Below are 23581 nucleotides of genomic sequence, written 5' to 3'. Positions count from 1 at the left end.
GGGAAGAGCAGGAGGAAGAAGGTGATAAACTATGGAGAACAGTGAGTTGCTCTACTTGCATAATGCCCATCACCCACTCTCACAGCGGGCCACCTTGGGGTCCAGTCCTTGGCTAGCTCACTGGAGCCACAAAGGGACATAAAAATTTTCTTCTTTGTTAACAGTGGTAAGCACAGGCAATGACTGACCATCACTTTTGATTAGTGAAGTCAGATCGCTGAGTCCTCACTTGCTTGGGGTCACTGTTTCAACCTGCCCCAGAAAAAGGTGGCAGCAGCCATTGTTTCAACCCCATCCTGGACAGGGATCAAGGTGGTGGAGATTTAAAGATACAGTGCTTTCCTCGGGACTGTGGGGAATAGTAAGCTGAAGGGTTGTATGTGTTGGGCAGATCAGGAAAACACAGCTTTGGGAAGAAATCAAGGAGAGTTTTGGCATCATTCTTGATCTCATCCCTAGGACACTTTGGAGCTGGTCTGTACCCCCCTCGTGGATCCCTGGCCCTGTGTTGGCTGGGAAGTACTAACTTAGGAGAGTTCTATCTGGGATGATCCTTCCAGAACTTGGCCTCCAGGAAAAAGTAGCCAGAGACAACAGGAGTGTAAAAAAACTATAGAGACAAAACAAAAATAAACACAGATCAAGATTCCCAGAGAAGGAATAGAGGAAAGGAAGCTTTCTCCTGGAGGTGAAACAATTACATAAACAGGGCAATCTTGGAAACTATACTGCAAATCCAGGACAAGCAGTAGATGAAGAAAAACTGAAAAAAATCTGATCAGTTAAACATGGACTATCCTAAACGTCTAGAACAAGTTGAACTAAATGTCAAAGAAAATCCTTAACAGAAAGCAAATCAACAATAAACACTAGGGAAAAGAGAGAAACTGATGTTCAGAGTAAACTGATCAAGTTAATCAGATGCTTAGACATCAGGAAAAAATTACAAGTCATACTAAGAAACAGGAAGGTATAGTCCAGTCAATGGAATAAACTGAAACTTCAGAAGGAACACAGAATTTGGAACAACTAATCAAAGATGTTCAAACAAATCTAAATCTATTCAAGGAAATGAAAGAAAATATGGCTAAAGAGAGAAAGGATATTAAGAAGATACTCTGCGAGCACAAAGAAGAATTTGAACATACAAAAAAGAAATATAACAGAAATTATGGAAAGAAAGGCACAATAGAAAAGATTAAAAATATGCTAGAGGCATCCAAAAGAAGATTTGAACAGACAGAAATAAAAACAGTGAACCAGAAGATAGGACATTCAAATCTGAAGAGAGAAGAACAGACAGTGAAAAGAATGGAAAAAAGTTGGCAGGGTAACAGGGATTTAAATGATAGAACAAAGCATCATGGGTGTTCTAGAAGGAAAAATGAAGGAAGGAGGGAAGCAAGAATATTTAAGGAAATAATGGCCAGAAATTTTCCAACTCTTATGAAGGACATAAATACACATGTCCAAGAGGTGTAATATACTTCAAACAGAATAAATTTTAATAGCCCTACTCCTATACACATACTGATCAGAATGTCAAATGCTGAAGATAAAGAGAATTCTGAAAGCAGCAAGAGAAAAGTGATTCATCACATAAATTGGCTCCACAGTAAGACTAAGGGCCAATTTCTCATCAGAAACCATATATTTAAGATACTAAAAGAGAAAAACTACCAGCCAAAAATTCTTTATCTGGCAAAATTGTCCTCAAAAATGAAGGAGAGTTTTAAATACTCAAGATAAACAGGAAATGAGAGAGTTCCTTAACAAGAGACCTGCCCTACAAGAAATACTAAAAGCAGTTCAGCATGCTGAAAGGATAAGACAGGAAAAAGTGGCTTGGAGTAGTGTAAAGAAATGAAGATTGCCAGTTAAGGGAAACTAAAAGCATAAAACGAGAAACAAAAACAAGATATGACATCTAAAACCAAATGATGATATGGCTGAAATAAGTACTGCATTTACAGTAAAAACGCTGGATATTAATGTATTAAACTCCCCAATAAAATGACACAGATTGGCAGAACTGAAAAAGCAGGATCCAGCTACAGGCTATCTACCAGAGATTCACCTTAAACCCAAGGGTGTAAATAAGTTGAAAGTGAAAGGTTGGAAAAAGATATCCCATGCAAATAGCAACCAAAAAAGAGTTAGGATAGCCATACTAATATTTAACAAAACAGACTTTAAATGCAAAACTGCTATAAAGGCCAAAGAAGGAAACTACGTATTAATAAAAGGGGGAATCCACCAAAGAGAAATAACGGTCATAAATATTTATGCACCTAACCATGGTTCCCCAAAATAATATGCGGCAAATACTGGCAACACTGAAGGGAGAAACAGATATCTGGAGATGTCAGTACTCCACTCTCATCAACAGCCAGAACATCAAGACAGAAGTTGAATAAAGAAACAGAGAATCTGAATAATATGATAAATGAACTAGACCTAACAGACATATGTAGAACACTGAATCCCAAAACAGCAGGATATACGTTCTTCTCATGTATGAATGGATAGTTCGCCAGGAGAAACCACATGCTGAGTCACAAAACAAGTCTCAATAAATTTTAAAAGACTGAAATTATACAAAGCACTTTCTATGATTATAATGGAATAAAACTGGAAATCAATAACAGGTGGAGAAATGGAAAATTAACAAAGAGATGTAAGTTAAACAACATACTCTTAAGTAATCAGTAGGTCAAAGAAGAGATTACAAGGGAAATCAGTAAATATCTCAAGATGAATGAAGACAAGAATATAACATATCAACATTTATGGATGCAGTGAAGGCAGTGCTGAGAGGGAAATTTATAGCCCTAAATGTTTACCTTAAAAAAGAAGGAGCTAAGGGTGGTGCAATGGTGGCTCAGTGGCAGAATTCTAGCCTGCCATGCTGGAGACCCATGTTCAATTCCCAGTGCCATGTTAAAAAAAAAAAAAAAAAAAGAAGGAACTAAAATCAAAGACCTAACTGCACACCTGGAAGAACTGAAAAAGAACAGCAAATTACTCTCAAGGCAAATAGAAGAGAAATAACAAAGATGGGCGGGCCACAGTGGCTCAGCAGGGAGAGTTGTCGCCTGCTGTGCTGGAGACTTGGGTTCGATTCCCAGTGTTTGCCCATGCAAAAAAAAGAAATAACAAAGATTACAGCAGAAATAAATGAATTGGAGAACAAAAAACAATAGACTAAAACCAAAAGTAGGTTCTTTGATTAAATCGATGGCCCCTTAGCTAGACTGACAAAGATAAAAGAGAGATGCAAATAAATAAAATTGGAAATGAGAGGGGGGACATCACTACTGACCCCAAAGAAATAAAAAGGGTCATAAAAGGATATTACGAACAATTGTATGCCACCAAATTAGACAACCTAGATGAAATATACAACTTCCTAGAAATGCACAAGCAACCTACACTGACTCTAGAAGAAACAGAAGACCTCAACACTCAATTACAAGAAACTGAGTAATCAAAAACCTCCCAACAAAGAAAAGCCATGATCAGACAGCTGCACACGTGAATTCTACTAATCATTCTTAGAAGATTTAATACCAGTCCTGCTCAAACTCTTTCAAAAAACTGAAGAGAAGAGAACACTACCTAAATCATTCTAGGAGGCCAACATCACCCTAATACAAAAGCCAGATAAAGATATTACTAAGAAAAGAAAAGAAAATTACAGACCAATTTCTTTTATGAATATAGATGCAAAAAATTCAACAAAATATCTGCAAATGGAATCCGATGGCACATTAAAAGAATTATAGAACATGATCAAGTGGATTTCATCCAAGGTATGCAAGAATGCGTCAACATGAGAAAATCAACTAAGACCACGTGAACATCTTGTTGGTTACAAAAATGGCATTTGACAAAATTCAGCATCCTTTCTTGATAAAAAATACTTCAGAAAATAGGAACAGAAGGAAACTTCCTCAACACAGTAAAGGGCATACATGAAAACCCACAGCTAATAGAGTACTCCATGGTGAGAGACTGAAAGCGTTCCCTCTAAGATCTGGTACAAGACAAGGATGTCCACTGTTACCACTGATATTCAAAATTGTGCTAGAAGTTCTAACCAGAGCAATTAGGCAAGTAAAAGAAATAAAAGGCATCTAAATTGGAAAGGAAGAAGTAAAACTTTCACTATTTGCAGATGATACAATCCTATATATAGAAAGCCCCAGAAAAGCTACAATAAAATTACTAGAGTTAATGAACAAGTTCAACAAAGTGGCAAGATACAAGATCAACATGCAAAAATCAGAAGTGTTTCTATAAACTAGTAATGAGCTATCTGAGGAGGAAATCAAGAAAAAAATTCCATTTACAATAGGAACCAAAAAAATCAAATATCTAGGAATAAATCTAACCAAGGATGTAAAGGACTTGTACACAGAAAACTACAAAATACTGATAAAAGAAATCAAAGGAGACCAAATAAGTGGAAGGACATTCCATGTTAACAGATCAGAAGACTAAATATCATTAAGATATCAATTCTACCCAAATCGAGAAACAGATTCAATGCACTCCCAACCAAAATTCTGTTTTCAGAAATGGAAAAGCCAATTATCAGATTTATTTGGAAGCTTAATGGGCCCCGAATAGCCAAAAACATCTTGGGGAAAAAAAAAATAATACAAACCCAAAGTTGGAGGCCTACACTTCCTAATTTTAAAGCATATTATAAAGCTACAGTGGTAAAAACTGTATGGCACTGACAAAAAGATAGATATATTGCCCAATGGATAGAACTGCAAGTTCAGGAATAGACCCCTCATCTATGCCCAACCAATTTTTGACAAGACTGCCAAGACCACAGAACTGGGAAAGAACAATCTCTTCAACAAATAGTGCTGGGAAAACTGGATATCCACATGTAAAAGAATAAAAGAGGACCCCTATCTCACACCCTATACAAAAATTAACTCTAAATCAATCAAAGACTTAAATGTAAGACCCAGGACCATAAAACTCTTAGAAGAAAATGTAGGGAAGCATTTTCAAGATCCTGTGGTAAGAAATGGTTACTCAGACTTTACATCCAAAACATAAGCAACAGAAGAAATAATAGATATGTGGGACTTCCTCAAATTAAAAACTTTCATGCAAAGGATTTTGCCAAGAAAGCAAAAAGACAATCTATTCAATGGGAAAAAATATTTGAAAATCATATATCTGATAAGGGCTTAAAATCCAGACTATATAAAGAAGTCCCACAGCTCAACAGTAAACAGACAAACAACCCTATTAAAAAAATGGGTAAACAACTTGAATAGACATTTTTCCAAAAAGGAAATACAAATGGCTAAATGGCACATGAAAAGATGTTCAACATCATTAGTCATCAGGGAAATGCATATCAAAACCATACCTACTAAAATGGTCACTGTTAAAAAAACAGAAAACTGTAAGTGCTGGAGAATTAGGAACACTCACTCACTGCTAATGGGATGTAAAATGGTACAGCCACTGTGGAAGAGAGTTTAGCAGTTCCTGAGCAAGCTAAATAAAGAACTACTATATGATGTGGCAATCCTAGGTATATACCTAGAAGAACTGAAAACAGGGATAGGAACAGGTATTTGCGCACCTTTGTTCATAGCAGCTTTATCCACAATTGCCAAAAGATGGAAGCAACCCAAGTATCCATCAACTGATGAATGGATAAACAAAATATGGTATGTGCATACAACAGAATATTATTCAGCTGTAAAGAGTAATGAAGTCCTGATGCACGAGACAACATGGATAATCTTGGGGACCATATGTTGAGGAAAACAAGTCAGACCAAAAGAACAAATATTGCATGATTCCACTGTTGTGAACTAATTATAATAAGCAGACTCATTGTGTTAGAATCCTGAATATAGACCACCAGGAAACTGACTGGGGTTAGAGAATGAGCAACTGATGCTCAACTTGTACAGGATTTCTATTTAGACTGATGGGAAAATTTGGAAGTGGATAGAGGTCATGGTAGCACATAGCTGCGAGTGTAATCAACAGCACTGAAAGATATAAGTGAATGTGGTTAAAAGAGGAAACTTCAGTTTATATATATTACTTGAGTAAAAATTCAAAGCTAAAACATAGGACTGTACAACACAGGGAACCCTACTGTAGATGATGGACTATAGTTAATAGTACAAATGTAAGAAGGTTCTTTCATGATTCATAACAAATGCATGCTACTAATGCAAAATGGTAATAATAGCCTGTATATGGAGAAAAATACACCTAATGAAAATAGAAAGAACAATTTTAATAATCTTTTATCAACTGTAACAAAGGTAACTACTTTAAAAAAACTAGTACAATTATCAAAAAAGTGCATCGATTGTAAAACATGTTCCCTACCAATGTAAAGTGTTAGTGGTGGGGTGGAATATGAGAATCCTGTATGCTATGTATGATAGTTTTGTAAACTCACAACTTCTCTAACAAAAATAAAGGAAGGAAAGGAGAGGGGAGAGATGGAAAGTTTAATGAAATCTTAGGAATCTAAGATTGTAAGGAATCTTTTCTGGAAGAGAATCAAAACAGACAAAAAACAAAAAAACAGAGTCAAAAACAAAGGCCTGTCTACACAGTATCTAAAATTACATTACACTGGAAAGTAAGTCTTAACAAAAATATCTTATAACTCCTTATCACACCTGTCACATTGTTTTGACTATTGGCAAGTTTTTTAAATAAATTATAGTAGCTAATTTATGTTAATACATAAAACATGGATTTATTCTTTTATTCACATGAGGGGAAGAACACAAATGTTTATACAGGAGTAAATTTCTTTGACTAATGTCAAAAGGAAAATAACTATAGTAAATTATAAAATACTAAACCAAAACAGCTCCTAATTAAGCAAGTAAAGGTCATCTGTATTTGTTGTATGCAATCCAGCTCTCATTTTTCACTATCACAATGAAAGGACCACTATTTTTTAGGGCAAAAATCCTTGCCAACCAACTTCTATCAGCCTGACTGGGTAATGGCAAATTTAAATACATAGCCTGGGATATCTATTTGCCCTTTTGTGTTATTTATACCCTTACTTATTCAGCTTCCTTTAACAAAAGGTACAAAAATCCATCCCAAACCCCTAATTTTGACTACCTCAATTCTATCACCCATTCTCTGGACTTCACTGTTCCGTAGTACAGCTCTATTTAGGCAATATGAAATCCAATATCCTCACTATTGTCCTAAGCCTTATTCTTCTAGTCCACCTGCCCCTCAACCCCAGTGCCCCTTCATTAAATTAATGTTGCTAGTCTCTTAACCCTGCCATCTTCTTCCATTCAATGAAAGCTCTATTAGCTTCCCATCTTTCAGAATCCAACCTAGATGTCATGGTCCATCATCATTTCAGCTACTTTTCCCACCAAGACTCTTCAGTATTCCAAGTCAATTTTTTCTTCACGTCTCCAAAATGATCCACTGCTCTACTCAAACTCTCTACCCTCTACTTCGTTCATCAGTAATCACTCCCAGCAACAAGCTTGTTTCCCATTACCCTTGAAACTCCAGCTTTCTTATGAACCTTTGCTCTAGAAAGCACTCTCTCCTGTATCTTTCACCTTAGTCTGACCAGCTACCCCTTTCCATATAATGCTGCTGTTTACCAAAGCTCCTTCTTCAGCCCTAATATTCTTACTCTATGCATTCTTCCTGTCCTATCTCATTTCCTACTATATTTTTTACTATCATGTAAAACCTGCTACTTCTAATTCTGAAACTCTAGACCTCCTTCTTAAGTACCAAACTACCCTTTTCAAATGCCTTCTGGTCAATTCCAATTGGATGCCGCACACAAATGTTAATATATTCATTACTACTCATCCCGCCCCCCCTTAAAATATTTTTTTCTCTTCTCCTCTATTCCTTCTCTTAGTAATCCATCCAATTTCCCAAGCCTGAAACATGGAAGGCATCAAAGATTTCTTCTCTCCATTGAAACCTAGTAATTTTACCTACCTAATTTCTTTTTGATCCATACCTTCTTTTTTTCATTAACCTCAGTTCAAGCAATCTCCTGTCTACCTCTACTGTTGCCTCAATGTAAGCAATCATTACTTTCTAAAATTTGCTCTTTATGCTTCAAATCTCAATCCCTCATAGTTCTTCCTACCAAAGCTGTCAAGGTAATGTCATAAAAATGAATTTGACCCTATTAGTCTTTCTTTTAAAAAGCTTTAGTGGCTCCCAATCATCTCATGTGAAATTTCTTGTGCATGGAATACAAACAATGTGTACTCTGCCCAAGATGATCCCCTCTTGTCCACCACCCACCTTCTTCGGGTGGCTGCTTCTATTAACCCCATAAGATTTAGCTCAAGAATTACAAACTCACTCTGACTATGCCTCCAGGCTGAATTACACTACAGGCCTTTCATCTGTGTTTCCCCAGCATAGCACCTGCAAAAAGGAGTTGATCAAAAAGTTCTTATTAATCAAATACATAAACATAAAAGGGTCACTGACCCTGAAGGCCACTGAAGGTCAATTACTTACAAGTGATTTTACAAGGTTCCAAAGTAATTTTTAAGGGAAACAAAAAAATTTTCATGCAAAATATTCTGGAACAAATTAACTAGTACTCATACTAAAAAAGTTATGCTGCTGAGCTTAGAAACTTATACTTAAGGACTAAGAAAAATAAGCAGAAAAAAAGAGAAAAATTAACTGCTGTTACTATTTAATCACTAGCTTTATTGCTAAATGATACAATGAAATTATAGTCGCTATAAAAATTTTAATTTGTGGATAGATTTATAAATGAAACAATAAGGTGGAAAAAAATTATGTTGAAAATCCAAAAATAGGAAGTGAATATCAGTAAATAAGACACTATCCTTTATAAATGTTCATTTCTTCTGTTTTTCTTAACAGATTTGAAATCTTAAAAATCCAGCTGATTCATTTTTTAAAAAGATTATAGGCAAGCACTATGGCCAAAAAAAGTAGGAATTACTAAAAACCTGAAATAAAGATGAAATATAAGATGTCACACTTGAATCACCTTATTTAAATATAAGTTGGGGTAGCCTTGATCTTTGATAATGACTGTGTAACAACAGAGCTTTTAACATGTGACCAGGTGATGGTAAAAACCATGTGACACTCCTTTATCCAGTGTATGGGTAGACAAGTAATAAAATAAAGATGTGCATGAAAAAAAAATAATAGGTTGGGAATATGTGGAAAAAATACCTATGTACACTATGGATAATAGTTATTAGTACTACTTTAATAATCTTTCAACTGTAACAAATATAACTAATGTTAAAAAAAATGGGAGAATTACAAAAATAATAACTGGGGAAGGAGGCATCCCTTCTAAAGCACATTTGCAATTAGAACTGTATTGTATTAAGCTCTTGAGTAGCCTTATAATTATTTCAAAATGATGATAGTTGGAAAAATTTATTGTAGTACTCTGCCTTAGGGTGTCCTTCCACCCAACCTTACCTACCCACCAAAAAAACTCACTGACTTAACAGTTCCCAAAATTTGGCAATGCTATTTAATTAGCAGAAAAAAATTGAATTCAGCCAAAATATTCCTTGAAAGTCAAGACTGTCTCTTAAAAAATCATTAGTTAGGCTAATTAAGTCATCCTTGCTTTAAACCTATGCCACAGGTCAACATCACTTTCCAGTTCCTAAGATAGAGCCCCAAGCATGTTAGAATTGTCACTGGTTAAGGATCCAAGGTTCTTTCATTTATCAAATTCTTACTGAGCATCTACTACATACAAAATCACATATCGGAGATAATTACACCAAGAATTACTTTTGCCATTATCTCAAAGACTAGATGCAGCAAGTAGGAAATACTCTTTGGCTAGTGTTCAAGTAAAAGCTAAGGAGCTTCATACAAAGTCCCCAAATTAGAATGGTGTTCCAAAGGTCCCTTTTTGGAATTCTGAATGCATTTTCCAATAGAAATAATGTAACGAATAGCAACTAAGTTCCCAGGCTAGCCCACAAAGACATATAATATAGGGGAGTCTATAATATGTAAACATGTTTTTATGTTCTAAGAACTGGGAGCTGTTAGGTCTATAAATTATTATTGAAATTACAAAATAGGATTTGACATTTCCTAAATGAGAACATTTCTCTTACAATTAGAATAGCCTAATTCCTTTAAAACTACTTGTTAAAACTTTCTTTCAACAGAGACAATACAGAGAAAATTATGGAAATTGATACTTTTTATATTGAACATTTGAAATACAACGTATAATAGTCATCTTTCCCAAAGTGGCACATCTGGTTTCCATCACTGGGTAGTATTTGCTTACTTTACTAAAGAAAAAATATATGGTAGTTTGCTAAAGATCAATTAGAACAAAGCACTTACAGATTAAGTTAAGGTTCCTTGGAAGTCTAAAATCCAAACTTTATTGCTTAAGTTTTAATTACAGAATCTCTACAATAATAAAGGTAAAATATTCAAATAAATATGAAACTAGGAAATCCCTTGCTGAATTTTCAGGGCAAGTAGTAAGTGAAACTGCAGAAAATAGGAAGAAAAATAAAATAATTGGTTTTACAAAAATATCACTGATATTTCAGAATTGAGAAAAGAAAGTAGAGTTAAGATAGTTTAGATAATTAAATATTAATTTAATATTAATTTTAGGAGAAAAAACAGCGATTAAAACTTAAAATATTTGATTCAGGAGTATTTGGAGAATTTAATTTGTATATTTTATTAACGTGAGCCTCTCTAATAAATATCGTTTGTGCTCTGAAGACTTTCCCATACATTATCTTCTAAAACCACCCTTTAGCCCTGTATTACAGCTGAAAGAAAACCGAAGCTCAAGGAGGTTAAGACTACTGCCAGAACTTAAACTGAGGTATATTTTGTCTCCAAGGCCAAGCTTCTCACTAAAGCATTGCCCATAACAACATGGCTTTAAATGTGGTCTTCATTCAATATGTGTCCTATACTAGGTGGCTGTAGATAGTTTATTAACACTATTTGGGATTAATAGAGTTAAACTGAATATTTGCAAATGGCAAGAAAGAAAGCTGTTCCCAATTGAGTTATATAGATACGAGGAGCATCGATTTCGCTACCACGAGCAGTATTAGCGTTTAGGAGCAACAGACCTCAGTTTCTCAATGCTGACCTGGTCAGTTTCGAATGTGAAAAAGGTCTGAAAAGACGAGTGTACAATATACCCAGTTGAACTGCGTGAATAGGCTCCCTCTCCGAACTTCATTTCTCAACCCGGAGCAAGGGAGGGTAGAGAAAATCAAAGCTTCTCAGACCTTTCCAAGCGTTTGGAGAGCTACCCGACTAGCAAATCTGGAAGGACGAGGGCCAAATGGAAAGTAAGACTGAACTGGTGGCTGGGGGCGAAGGACCGGGTCTAACAAAACCAGGCTTGTTTCACGGCGCCTTGTCCTGACGTCGCACGAAGCTTACCTCTTTGACAGGTGGGAATTTCTTCTTGCATTCCAGTGACAAGGCCCGCAAGTCGCTCTGCATGTTCTCCAGCAGCTTCTTCACCGCTTCGGGGCTGTTGGTGCTGGACATCATCCCCGGAACTCACCGCCAATTTCTGAGCAATGTAAACGAGCTCCGGCCCTGTCAGCTCCTTGGGGCGACAAGTAACTCCCTCTTGGCGCCTCCGGCCCTTCCCTGGCCCGCCTCTTGGGTTTCGCCGGGACTCTGTGGGGCCTCGGCTGCCAATACCGAGCGCGTCGGAGACCCTTGCGAAGCGTCCTGGCAAACTACCCCCCACTCCTCTCCGAGGCGCTCCCAGCAATAGCCCCGCCCCGCTAGGCTCCTCCGGCTCTGGCCGAGGAGCCCACAAGGCGGGCCGGTCCCTCCCGCTACCCCGGGGCCCGGCCACACCCGGTGTCACTGGCCAACCTGGCAGGAAGCTTCAGCGCCGGCTCCCCGGGCCCAGCAGATTCGCCGACGCCATTAGCCGAGTCGACCACAATTCCGAGCGCGGCCGGGACACGTCAGCTGCACTTCCGGGCACCTCGGCCACCGCCCCCGCCTGGGCCAACCCGGGCGGCGAACCCTGGCTGGGCAGGGCCGGGGGCGGCGCGGTGCTCGCCGCTGGCCTGGGAGGGGACGCGGTCCCCAGCCTCGTCCCAGGTGTCCGAATGGGCAAAGGGTATCGTTTGCGGCCTTAAGATTCGCTTCCTTTTCGATGACAGGGGCCTGACCGGACCTCTCGGGTACTTCTTGGCGTATCTCCTTGCGTATGTTTGTGTTAAATTGTATTTAACAGTTGTATGAACAGTTTGCTCCCTTTTGGGTTAATCTTAGTTTTGTCCGCCTTCATTTCTGCAGCCTCGAGTCCCTGGGCTAGTGAACCCGAACACCGCGCACCTCCTGTTATTTTTTTTCTGAAGACCTAAATTGCAGTCCTTTCATATAGCTGAGCAAAGCGCAACTGTTACCTAAACTGCCGTGTAATCACTTATTTTCTTAATCCATAAAATGGGGGATAAAACTTCCCACTGCTCCAAACCTTTGGTTAGCGTCCCATCTCACCCAAAGTAAACGTCGCTGAAAGTCGTGTAATCACCCATCATTCGTTATCTGCCCCGTTCCCTTTACAGCCTGTCTTTCCCATTGGAAGGAAAATTCTAGAAGGGTTGGGGTTTTTTTTTTTTTTTTTTCCCCTCCCTGTTTGTTTCCTGCTGTGTCCCTACCGCCAAAACTGCTTGGCACATAGTAGGCGATCAATAACTATTTATTGAATGACTGATTGCCGTACTAAAATCAGAGCCTTTTGGTGCTCAAAGAATAGACATAAGTCTTCATGAGGATTCAAGTGTCAAACAAAATAAAGAAAAAAATCTGCATTCATGCTTCCCCGAAGCAGGTTATTTCATAGGTAGCATAGGAAGCAGGGAAAAGTAGAGGGAAAGCCTAAAAGGGAAGATACAGGAGTTGAAGAAACCAATACCTTAAGATTGATGACACTTTTATAGAACTGAAGTTAGTGAGCTATGAGATTGTCAGAGGGAGTCAGTGCTTGGCTGCAAAAGGAGGCTGTCTTGAAACACAAGTACTTTATAATTTAGGTTTTTTTCTTCTGATAAGAAGCAAGGTAAGAATTGATAAAGGTGGCAGATAGGAAGGGAGTTGCTAGAACAACAGTTTGGATCATTTGTGCCTGTTACATAACTTACTCAAGCTTGACAACTTGATAGCTCCTACAGCATGAAGCTTTGTGTATTAGAACCCATGAATTTATAGGGGTGGAGGGAAATCTCAAATGGAATTTGTGGCATTATTCTTGAGGTCTCATAGGTTTTAAAAATGATCCTCTAATAATTGACTCAGTAACTAAGCTCTCCTCTATAGCTAACTTTTCTTTTGCAGTTTTTTTTTTGGTATAAATGTTCGATTGATTGACTCAAAAAACACTTTCCCTAGAGTCTTTTACATCACCATTATAAATAGTTGAATTAATGCAAGTGGGAATTCTTAATTAAAACAATACTTTTTACATCTCCATTATAAATAGTTGAATTAATGCAAGTGGGAATTCTTACTTAAAACAATACTTAGGATTATTTGAAAAGCCAAAATTTTTCTACTAAGTTGTGAATATTATTTTATCCACTATACTATAAATTTCTTTTTGTTTAAAAAAGAAAAACAGCTTTCCATATACTTAGACCCAGGGAGATTATACTACCACAGAAACAATGTATGGTTATATGCCAAAATCAAACAAATTACTAGAAGTAAAAAGAATTTTTTGACTCTGCAATTTAAGAAATCAGCCAAACTCGGGAGTTAGCATTCCAAAAAACAGAATCATTTCTCTTTTAGTAGCAAAACCAAGTTATTCAAATACATATGAATGTTCTCACATGACTCAAGAAGTACTTTAAAAAAAATTTTCAAAATTGTAGCACATCCATAAATGTCAGCCTGGGTTTAAAATTGTCCTCTGTGATTACAACATCTGTTTTCTTTGAAAATCAAATTAATAAATCCTGATAAATTTAAACATTTATTATCATGAACAATGTTTTCAGAGCATTTATCACGTAGCAATTATGGCTCAGATTCTGAAGTCAAAAAGCCCTAAATTTTACTCTTTATTCTGCTACTTTCTTCCTGGGTGGCCTTTGGGGAATCATACACCCCACAAAATATATGCCCAAGTCTTAATCTGCATTACAAATGGTCTGAACCTGTTTATAAAAAAGACTTTTGAAGATGTTGTTATTAGTTAAGGTGTGAACTCATTTAAAAATAGGACCTCCGAAGTTCCCATTTAGATGAAGCCAAATTGAATGAGGGTTGGGCCGTAATCCAAGTGGCTGAAGTCTTTATGAGGCATAGGAAATTAGATTACAGTCGGTTAAAGAAAGCCACAGGTGGAGACCAAGGAAACAGATCAGCCATGGGACAGAAACAGAGATGCAAGTCAAGGAACCCAAGGACTGCGGCAAGCCAATACCAGAATGATACACGTTCCGGGATAGAGCATGACCTATTGAGATCTTGATGTTGGACACGTAGCTTCCAAAACTGTAAGCCAATCAATTCTGGTTTGTAAAGCCAACCCATTGTGTGGTATTTGTCATAGCAGCTCTATAAAACTAAGGCAGTGATCCTGGAAAATATACTTAAGTCTGTAATCTCCAGTTTCCCCACCTTTGAAAGAAAATAGAAGCACCTTCCTCAAACAGTAGTCCTGAGATTAAATGGGAAGCTGCAGGTAAAATGTAATACCTGGCACACATTAAGTGTTCAGTAAGCATTTTAAATAAGTGGTAGTAAAAGGTAACTCTTGTGGTCATCGCATGTTAATTCTTTTATTAACTTTTAAATAGACTTAATTATCAGCAAATTTTATAGCTGGTGTTAACCTTCCAGTTGAAAATTAGGAAATCCACATCTTTTTCTGAGTTGTTGTTATGAATCTTTTAGAAAATTTATCTAATTAGCAATGAACATGTATTCATGTGTAATAGAAAACTTGTCAAATATTATCATTCTGAATTATATACTCAGTTTAATGATAAAACACAAATGTTACTCAATCTGCCTTAGCTTTTCAGTTCCTTGAATTTCATTGTCATTCATTTATTCTTCTCCTCCAAAACTTTCTCTCTCTACCTATTCCATAGGTATTGTTGCTTTCCCAGAATTCTATCCTCTGCTGTCTTTACTTCTCAGATTATTCTCCGAGTGATCTCATGTACACCAATGGCTTCAATCACCATCAATCTAGTGATATCATCCTGTATAACCTCTATATATTGACAGATATCACTAGAAGGTCAAGATTAACAGAGATACCACTACACAGATCTCACTTAGACTTCCTTATCTAAGGGATAGAGAAAGTAATGTAGTTGCCATGTGTTCTAGTTTGCTAGCTGCCGGAATGCAACACAGCAGAGACGGATTGGCTTTTAATAAAAGAGGATTTATTTTGTTAGTTCTTCAGAGGAAAGGCAGCTAACTTTCCACTCAGGTTCTTTCTTACATGGAAGGCACAGGATGGTCTCTGCTGGTCTTCTCTCCAGGCCCCTGGATTCCAACAACTTTCCCCGGGGTGATTCCTTTCTGCATCTCCAAAGGCCTGGGCTGAGCTGCAACTGCTGAGATGAGGAATGCTGAGCTGCTTAGGCTGTGCTACGTTGTGTTCTCTCATTTAAGCACCAGCCAATTAAGTCAAACGTCACTCATTGCAGCAGACACACCTCCTAGCCGACTGCAGATGTAATTAGCAACAAATGAGGTTCACGTACCATTGGCTTATGTCTGCAGCAGCAAGACTAGGTATGCTCACCTGGCCAAGTTGACAACTGAATCTAACTAACACACCATGCCAGCTGACAGATTAAAGTGCAAGCTTTCAAACCTTTCAAATAGCCCTTCTGGAAAACAGAACATCAGACTGCCTGGAATTTTGACTGCCCTAAAACTTCTCTGGAGACTACCTCACTTGCAGAGGGTGCCACATCAAACTCAGAGTCATACAATGCATAATATAATAGCTAAGTTATATACAGAAGATATTCCTAATAAATCCTTTCTTCTCAGCATCAGTAGTCTAACACAGCCTAGTCCAAGAACATTCCTTAATGTAGTGCTATGGGAATAAAATAGGAAACTTACCCAGATAACTCTGAAAGTCATGAAATAAATCCCTTAAACACCAACTTGTAGCTCTAGAACTTTGGTCTATGAAGTAGACGTGGGTATTCTGATGCCTACTGGTCATCTTTATCTGGAAGTCCCATTGACACCTTACGCTCTTCACCAAAAAGAAGTTGGTCCTCTTCATGCATGACCTTTCTCAGTGAAAGTCACATCCATCCATCTGGTGTGAAAATTAGGGAACTACGAGTCAGATTTGACTCCTCCTGCTCCCTTATCCAAGACATTTAAGCTGAATTAAGTTCTGGTGATTAATCTTCCTTCAAAACTCTCCAGTTCATCAACTGTTCTGTGTATCCTCCCAAGCTTGGTTCAGGCCATCATCATCTCTCACCTAGTTTAAAACAACCGTTTCCAAAGTGAAAATCCAATATATTTTCCACAGTGATCCAGAGTCCTTTTTCCAAAATACAAATATGAATCCCTTTAGATTTTGTATTGTTTTTCAAAATAAAATCCAAACTCGTTTACAGAGTGCAGTAGTTACATGCCTTCATATGACTCAGTCTTTGGCAATTTAAAGGGCAATGTATGTGGAAATAAGAGAGGAAAGGAATTTCCATCACAAAGGCAGGCCTTATGGGAATATAAGAAGTGTCTTGCTTCCTTCTCCTTTCTTCAGTGCTAAATTGTTACGAAGACACATCTACTCTGTTTCTGCTTATATTTCTCCAGCTTCTACCAATCAATTACATTCAGTCCCACTTCTACGTCTTTTCTAGATTCTGTTTTCTCATAATGCTTTCTTACCCATTTTGTCAATAATCATATTTTAAGTATTTATAATATAATTTTTATGTTTTGGCTATTAAAATTGTATTAAACTCATAATCAATAGTTATTATGCATTCAATTTTAGGTTTACTTTTAGTTAGTCTCATTCTATCTTTTTTCCTTTGTCATCATTAATTCTCTATCTTTGAGTTATTTTTTCCTGAAATTAATTCATTCCTGCAGATTTCTTTCTCAAATAAGTTTAGTGTAGGATAATTAGATTTTAATGATAGCTGATACTGCTATCTGTGTATTTTCTAAAACATTTTCTCAAGGAATCCCTTAAGTTTTAATTTTCAGAGTTAAAACTGTAATTTAATGACTGGTCTAGATTACATACTGACTGAAGAATGCAGATTATTTCTTTAGAGAATAAAGAAATGATTACGAAAGACAAATAGTGAGTTGTTCTAGTTTGCTAGCTGCCAGAATGCAATATACCAGAAATGGCATGGCTTTTAAAAAGGGGAGTTTAACAAGTTGCTAGTTTACAGTTCTAAGGCCAAGAAAATGTCCCAATTACAACAAGTCTATAGAAGTGTCCAATCAAAGGCATCCAGGGAAAGATACCTTTGTTCAAGAAGGCCGATGATGTTCAGGGTTTCTCTCTCATTCTGGGAAGGCACATGGCAAACACAGTCACAGTTTCTCTCTCATCTGGAAGGGCACATGGTGAACATGGTCAGGGTTCTTCTCTCATCTGGAAGGGCACAAAGCAAACACGGCATCATCTGGTAGCTTCTTCTGGCTTCCTGTTTCATGAAGCTCCCTGGGGGATATTTTCCTTCTTCATCTCCAAAGGTTGCTGGCTGGTGGACTCTCTGCTTCGTGGTGCTGTAGCATTCTCTGCTCTCTCTGAATATCCTTCGTTCTCCAAAATGTTTCCTCTTTTATAGGATTACAGAAATTTATCAAGACCCACCCAGATGGGTGGAGACATGTTGTCACCTAATCCAGCTTAACAACCACTCTTGATTAAATCACATCTCCAGGGAGATGATCTGATTATAGTTTCAAACATACAGTATTGAATAGGAATTATTCTACCTTTATGAAATGGGATTTTGATTAAAACATGGCTTTTCTAGGGGACATACATCCTTTCAAAGCAGCACATGAACAGAGAATCTATAATTTATTACTTCAAACACTATGTTTCTTAGATATAGGAACAAGTTGCCTGTAGTGTTTTTTATGGTTTCTTATGGTTACTCTCCAAAATTAATTTTTAAACATTTTGTTTTCTCTCCTTATTGTAACTGCTTTAAGAGCACAAAAATTTTACTTATATGTAGTTCATAAATGTTTGTCCCTGTTGTGGAATGGCAGCAACAATGAAAAAATAGGTTTTCAATGAGGTAGCTATTTATTATTACAAAACTTATCTTAGTTGGACTTTCCCTAAATCATTGTATCAGTTGGCCACTGGAGCACAAATGGTCCAGAAATACTTTTGCTATGAGAAAGCAGGTACAACAGTCACCCCCGAAGGTATGTTCCACTACCAGCAGCTCACAGAATGTTTTAAACAACAAACGAAAGAGGGGCAGTGTACAAATTTATGAGTCTGTCTTTGTTAGAGAAGTAGATACTGAAATATTCCACTGCAACATTTTCAGAGTCCCAGAGGATCATGGACTCCTTTATTCTATGTCATGATGCATTCTCTGGAGGTATTTAATAACTAACAACAGCTACTCTAGAGGTGTCTCTTCTGATAGTTCTGTTTTTATTATTTTTTTTGCTTTTAGTTCTGTTGTTTTTATACCATCTTAAGACCTTGTGTCTTATTCTCATAGTTTGCTTTAGCCTTGCTCCTGAGACCAAGAACACGCTGTCCAGTCATCTTCAGCAACCTTAAATTATCTCTTTTATTGCCATGTCTCACACTGGAAACCACATTGACTGGGCTTCGGCCAAACTTACAACATTCATAGTTTCCATTTTGTTCTCCTAGATTTGTTTACCGCACCTAACTGTGTCCTTTGACTCCAGTTATATTGGCTGTGTTAAGCTGAGTTTTCTGAAATTAGACCCTATGAAAGGATTTGTATGCAAGTGACTTAAGGAATAGTTACCAGGAGAAACCAGTAAGAATATAGGAAAGCAGAAAAAGGAAGGGGAAGAGGCCTATCAGGCAAAGTCACAGAGGGCAGGAGAATTTCATGGAACACTGAAGGCAAGAGAGCTATCTCACACCCATCAGCCATTGGCCAAGGGCTCCTCAAGCCCCACTGGCTCTCTCCATTTGTGGGGCAGAGCAAATATTGAAGCCCAAGGGCACTCTTTGGAGATGCATTGCAGGTGCAGAACTTTGAGGCAAAAGTACACTGAAAGAAGGGGGTTGAAAGAGAAGGTATGGCAGAGTACACAGAAATAACGAGGAGATAGAGATCTGGGTGCTAACTACACTGACATTACTAGTCCACTGTCAGTCATTACCCCTTCTAGATCAACTCATCCCTGAGAACTTACTCAACCCGCACTATTGGAGCAGTGCTCTCACCAGGCAAAATTTAGCTGTTTGGTTTACAGCTGGGGACAACTTTGCCCCCACCCCACTGGGACATTTAACTATGTCTAGATACATTTTTTTATTGTCTCAACAATCTGGAGAGGGAATGCTGCTAGCAACTACTGAATAGATGCCGGTTATGCAAAACATCGTACAATGTACTAGACAGCCACCCAGCAATGAGAATTATGCAGTTCAAAATGTCAATAGTTCCAAGGTCGAGAAGCTTTGTTTTTAGCCCAATAGCGGTTCCAGTTGTTAAATCAATGTTTTGTTTTCCTATGTTTGAAACCCTGCTTTGTAAACTGGTACTCCAGTTCTCTGGGATTAGTTTTATTAATCCCAGACCCCTCCTCAGCCCCTGAGCCCCTGAACTCCTGAGTCCCAGCCCCATGTCATACCCACCTGCCTGGATCTCAGAATATTACCTGATCTAGGAACTTTGTCTGCCTACGTGGCTGAACAACCAGTTCCTCTGGCTGGATCCTATTGAACTCAATTATCTACTCTGAATGTTAATGCCATCTATTGTTTATTACTCTGCTATTGGTTATCAAGTGCCACCTGCCTGTCTAGACTTCTTCCTATGGCCTTAATTTAATCTTTTTTTGAACTTGTTCTTCCCACTTCTCAACCCGCTGCTCTTCCATCAAAAGGGCACAAGTAATTTTATATTTGTATCTCTCCCACTTAGCCCTATCCCATTGCAGTCAACATCTGTATGTCCAGCTGCTTGTGTAGACACCTCAAAATGTACTTTAGAGATATGACATGTCCCATGAACCAGTTATGACAATAGAAAGTCATGTTGGTTTAGCTCAACATTTCCTAAGGGCAAGAATAAGGGAGAGAGATGGCCCATACAAAGCAGCAACCAGACCGTGTTTGTTTTATAATTCCTCCTCTAAGTCTTAAAAGAGATGTTAATAGGATAACAGCTAACCATTTATTGAAAAACTATGTGTCAGGCTCTGTGCTAAGCCTATTTACTATCTCATGTAACTTAATTTTCGCAAAAAAGTTCTGCAAATTAAGAATTAGGAATTAAGATTAGGAAATTGAGTTTCAAAGAGATCTTAATCTGCTAAAGATCTTCTAGCTAGCAAGTATTGAGTCAGGATTCTAACCCTTGTCTTATTGACTCTAAAGCCTATATACGTTTGTTCCATGAAAAATCTGTTAAAGCTTGTGGATTTTCTATTTCTGAACATCTTTATGGACCAGGACCTTCCTTTTAAATTGATTATTTATTTAGAAAGAAAGAGCTTTAGGTTTATTATAGCATTCAGTATTTACCTATATGATAATACACACCACATTTAATTGTAAGGTTATTTGTCTGTCTCCCTTACTATACTATGAGTTCTTCAGTGGAAGGGCCCTTGTGGTTTTTTGTAGTTATAGTTCTGGTAACTTACATATACTGAACTCCCACAAACAAGTGTTTTATTTACGTGGATTTTTTTCCCCAATCATAGAGGTACTAAGGTACTGAGAAAGTTATCAAGGAAGAATTCAAGCAAAGGAAAACAAAACAAAATAAGGGACTGGCATATACAGATTGGGCACTCTGCTCCCACAGACAGGACTGGGATAAACTTTGTGGGAGTGAGGGCTGCCATGTGCCTGTCACCTCACATCTGTCACAAATGGTTCCTTCCTTCCTTCCTTCCAGAAATATTTGCTGAGTGAGTGGTGAAGAGTGAAAGAATGAATGCTACAACTCAGGTGAGTTTTCTGTTTTCAAATTTCAACAGTCACTACTGTAAAGGTGTCTAGCCATTGTGAAAAAAATTCATCTTGGCATATGATGTTTGCCAGAAGTAACCTTCTCAAATCTTTGAGATAAAACTTGAGTCACTACCAAGAATTATTCTTGAGAGCAGAAAAATCAGTGTAAATTTGTAATATCTTTTTAAAGGAGTTTTATTGAGATATATTCATGTACCATACAATCCATCTGTGCTGGTTTGAAGCTATTATGTACCCCAGAAAAGCCATGTCTTTTAATCCCTATTCAGTGTTGCTGGGTGGGATCTTTTTTTATTGTTTCCATGGAGATGTGGCCCACTCAATTGTGGGTGATAACTTTTGATTAGATGGTTTCCATGGAGAAGTGTCTCTACCCATTCAAGGTGGGGTTCCTTACTAGAGCCCTTTAAGAAGGAAGCATTTTGGAAAAAGCTTTAGAACCAACAGAGCTCACACAGCCAGACACTGTTGGAAATTCATAAAGACATTGAAGAAGTCTGGAGAGAAAGCTAACAGGCATCGCCATGTGCTTTTCCAGCTGAGATAGAAACCCCAAATGTCACCGACTTTCTTGAGTCAAGGTATCTTTCCTTGGATCCCTTAGATTGGACATTTTTATAGCCATGCCTTAATTTGAACATTTACACGGTCTTAGAACTGTAAACTTGCAACTTAATAAATTCCCCTTTTTAAAAGCCGTTCCAGGTCTGGTAAATTGTGTTTCCAAACTAAAACACCATCTAAGTTGCACAATCAATGGCTTTTAGTATAATCACAGAATTATGCATGCATCACACAATCAATTTTAGAACATTTTCATTACTCCAAAAAGAAAAACCCCTTACCCCTTAGCAGTCACCTCTCAATTCCTCTATCCTTCCCCAGTTCTATATAACCACTAATTTAATTCTGTTTCTATATGTACTTATATTTAAAGAATACTAAAATATTACCATTAACTATAGTCCATAGCTTGCATTAGATATAGTCCCCCCCCCCATATATCACCCTATTCTTAACACCTTGTACTAATGGCATACATTTGTTACAGTTCATGAAAGAACATTTTTATATTTGTACTATTCACCACAGACATCACCACAGGACCCACTGTGTTATATAATCCCATGTTTTATCCTCTAGTTTTCCTTCTAGTAACATACACAACCTAAAATTACCCCTTTCATCCATATTCATACACATAATTCAGTGCTGTTAGTTATATGAACAGTAATATGCTACCATCACCTCTATCCATTTCTAAACATTTACAATCAATTTAAATAGAAATACTGCACAAATTAAGCATCAACTCTCCAATCTCTACCCACATTCTATCTCCTGGTAACCTATATTCTAGATTCTAACCTTATGAGCTTGCTTATTATGCTTAGTTCATATAAGTGAGATCATACAATATTTGTTCTTTTGTGTCTAGCTTATTTCACTCAGCATAATGTCCTCAAGGTTTATCCATGTTCTCACCTGCATCAGCATTTCATTCTTTATTATTGCTGAATAATATTCCATTGTTTGTATATACCACATTTTGCTTATCCATTCATGGGTTGATGGACACTTAGGTTGCTTCCATATTTTGGAAATTGTGAATAATGCCACTGTGAACGTTGGTGTGCAAATATCTACTCACATTACTGCTTGCTGTTCTTCTGGGAATATGCCTAGTAGCCAGATCATATGGCAATTCTATACTTAGCTTCCTGAGGAACTGCCAGAGTGTCTTCCGTAGCAACTGCACCATTTTACATTCCCACCAGCAATGAATGAGTGTTCCTCTTTCTCCACATCTTCTTCAACACTTGTAACTTTCTTTTTTTTTTTTAATAGTTGCTATCCTAGTATGTCTGAAATGATATCTCATGGTGGTTTTGATTTGCATTTCCCTGAGGGTTAATGACAATGAGCATCTTTTCATGTGTTGTTGTTGTTGTTGTTTTTGCCATTTGTATTTCCTCTTTAAAAGAATGCCTATTCAAATCTTTTGTCCATTTTTAATTTTATCTTTTTTTTGTTGAGTTGTAGAATTTCTTGATAGAGTCTAGGTATTGAACCTATAAGGATGGTGGCTTCAAATATTTTTTTCCCATTGCATAGGCTGCCTTTTCACTTTCTTGACAAAGTCCTTTGAAGCATAGATGTCTTTAATTTTGGAGAATCCCATTTATCTATTTTTCTTTTGTTGTTGGTGCATTGGGTGTAAAGTCTAAGAAACCATTGCCTAACAGAAGATCCTGAAGGGTTTCCCTAAATTTTCAATGTCAGCTTTGACCAACACCTAGTTACTTTGTGTGCAGTTATAGATAACATTCATAACCAATG

The 23581-nt window shown here is 37.4% G+C and overlaps 1 protein-coding gene and 1 long non-coding RNA gene across 8 annotated transcripts in view; one reads left to right on the top strand and one right to left on the bottom strand.

Moving 5' to 3' along the window:
* The window catches only part of MON2 (MON2 regulator of endosome-to-Golgi trafficking), a 156693-nt gene extending 144645 nt beyond the window's left edge, over positions 1-12048 (bottom strand). For 2 of the 6 annotated variants that reach the window (XM_077111253.1, XM_077111254.1), the window contains exon 1: positions 11473-12011. In XM_077111253.1, the coding sequence (XP_076967368.1) occupies positions 11473-11586 (114 nt within the window). In that variant the 5' untranslated portion in view covers positions 11587-12011. Of the gene's footprint in view, positions 1-8380; positions 8446-11472 lie in introns of all 6 variants that reach the window. The other 4 variants (XM_077111251.1, XM_077111252.1, XM_077111257.1 and 1 more) reach the window with 4 other exon arrangements.
* Positions 12044-23581, top strand: part of LOC143642632 (uncharacterized) — a 180174-nt gene continuing 168636 nt past the window's right edge. For both annotated transcript variants that reach the window (XR_013155764.1, XR_013155763.1), the window contains exons 1-2: positions 12044-12263; positions 21165-21217. This is a non-coding gene — a long non-coding RNA (uncharacterized LOC143642632). The remainder of the gene's footprint in view (positions 12264-21164; positions 21218-23581) is intronic.

Source organism: Tamandua tetradactyla, chromosome 7 (genome assembly GCF_023851605.1).
Source record: "Tamandua tetradactyla isolate mTamTet1 chromosome 7, mTamTet1.pri, whole genome shotgun sequence".
Taxonomy (NCBI): Eukaryota; Metazoa; Chordata; class Mammalia; order Pilosa; family Myrmecophagidae; genus Tamandua; species Tamandua tetradactyla.
This window is presented reverse-complemented; position numbering and strand designations above follow the sequence as displayed.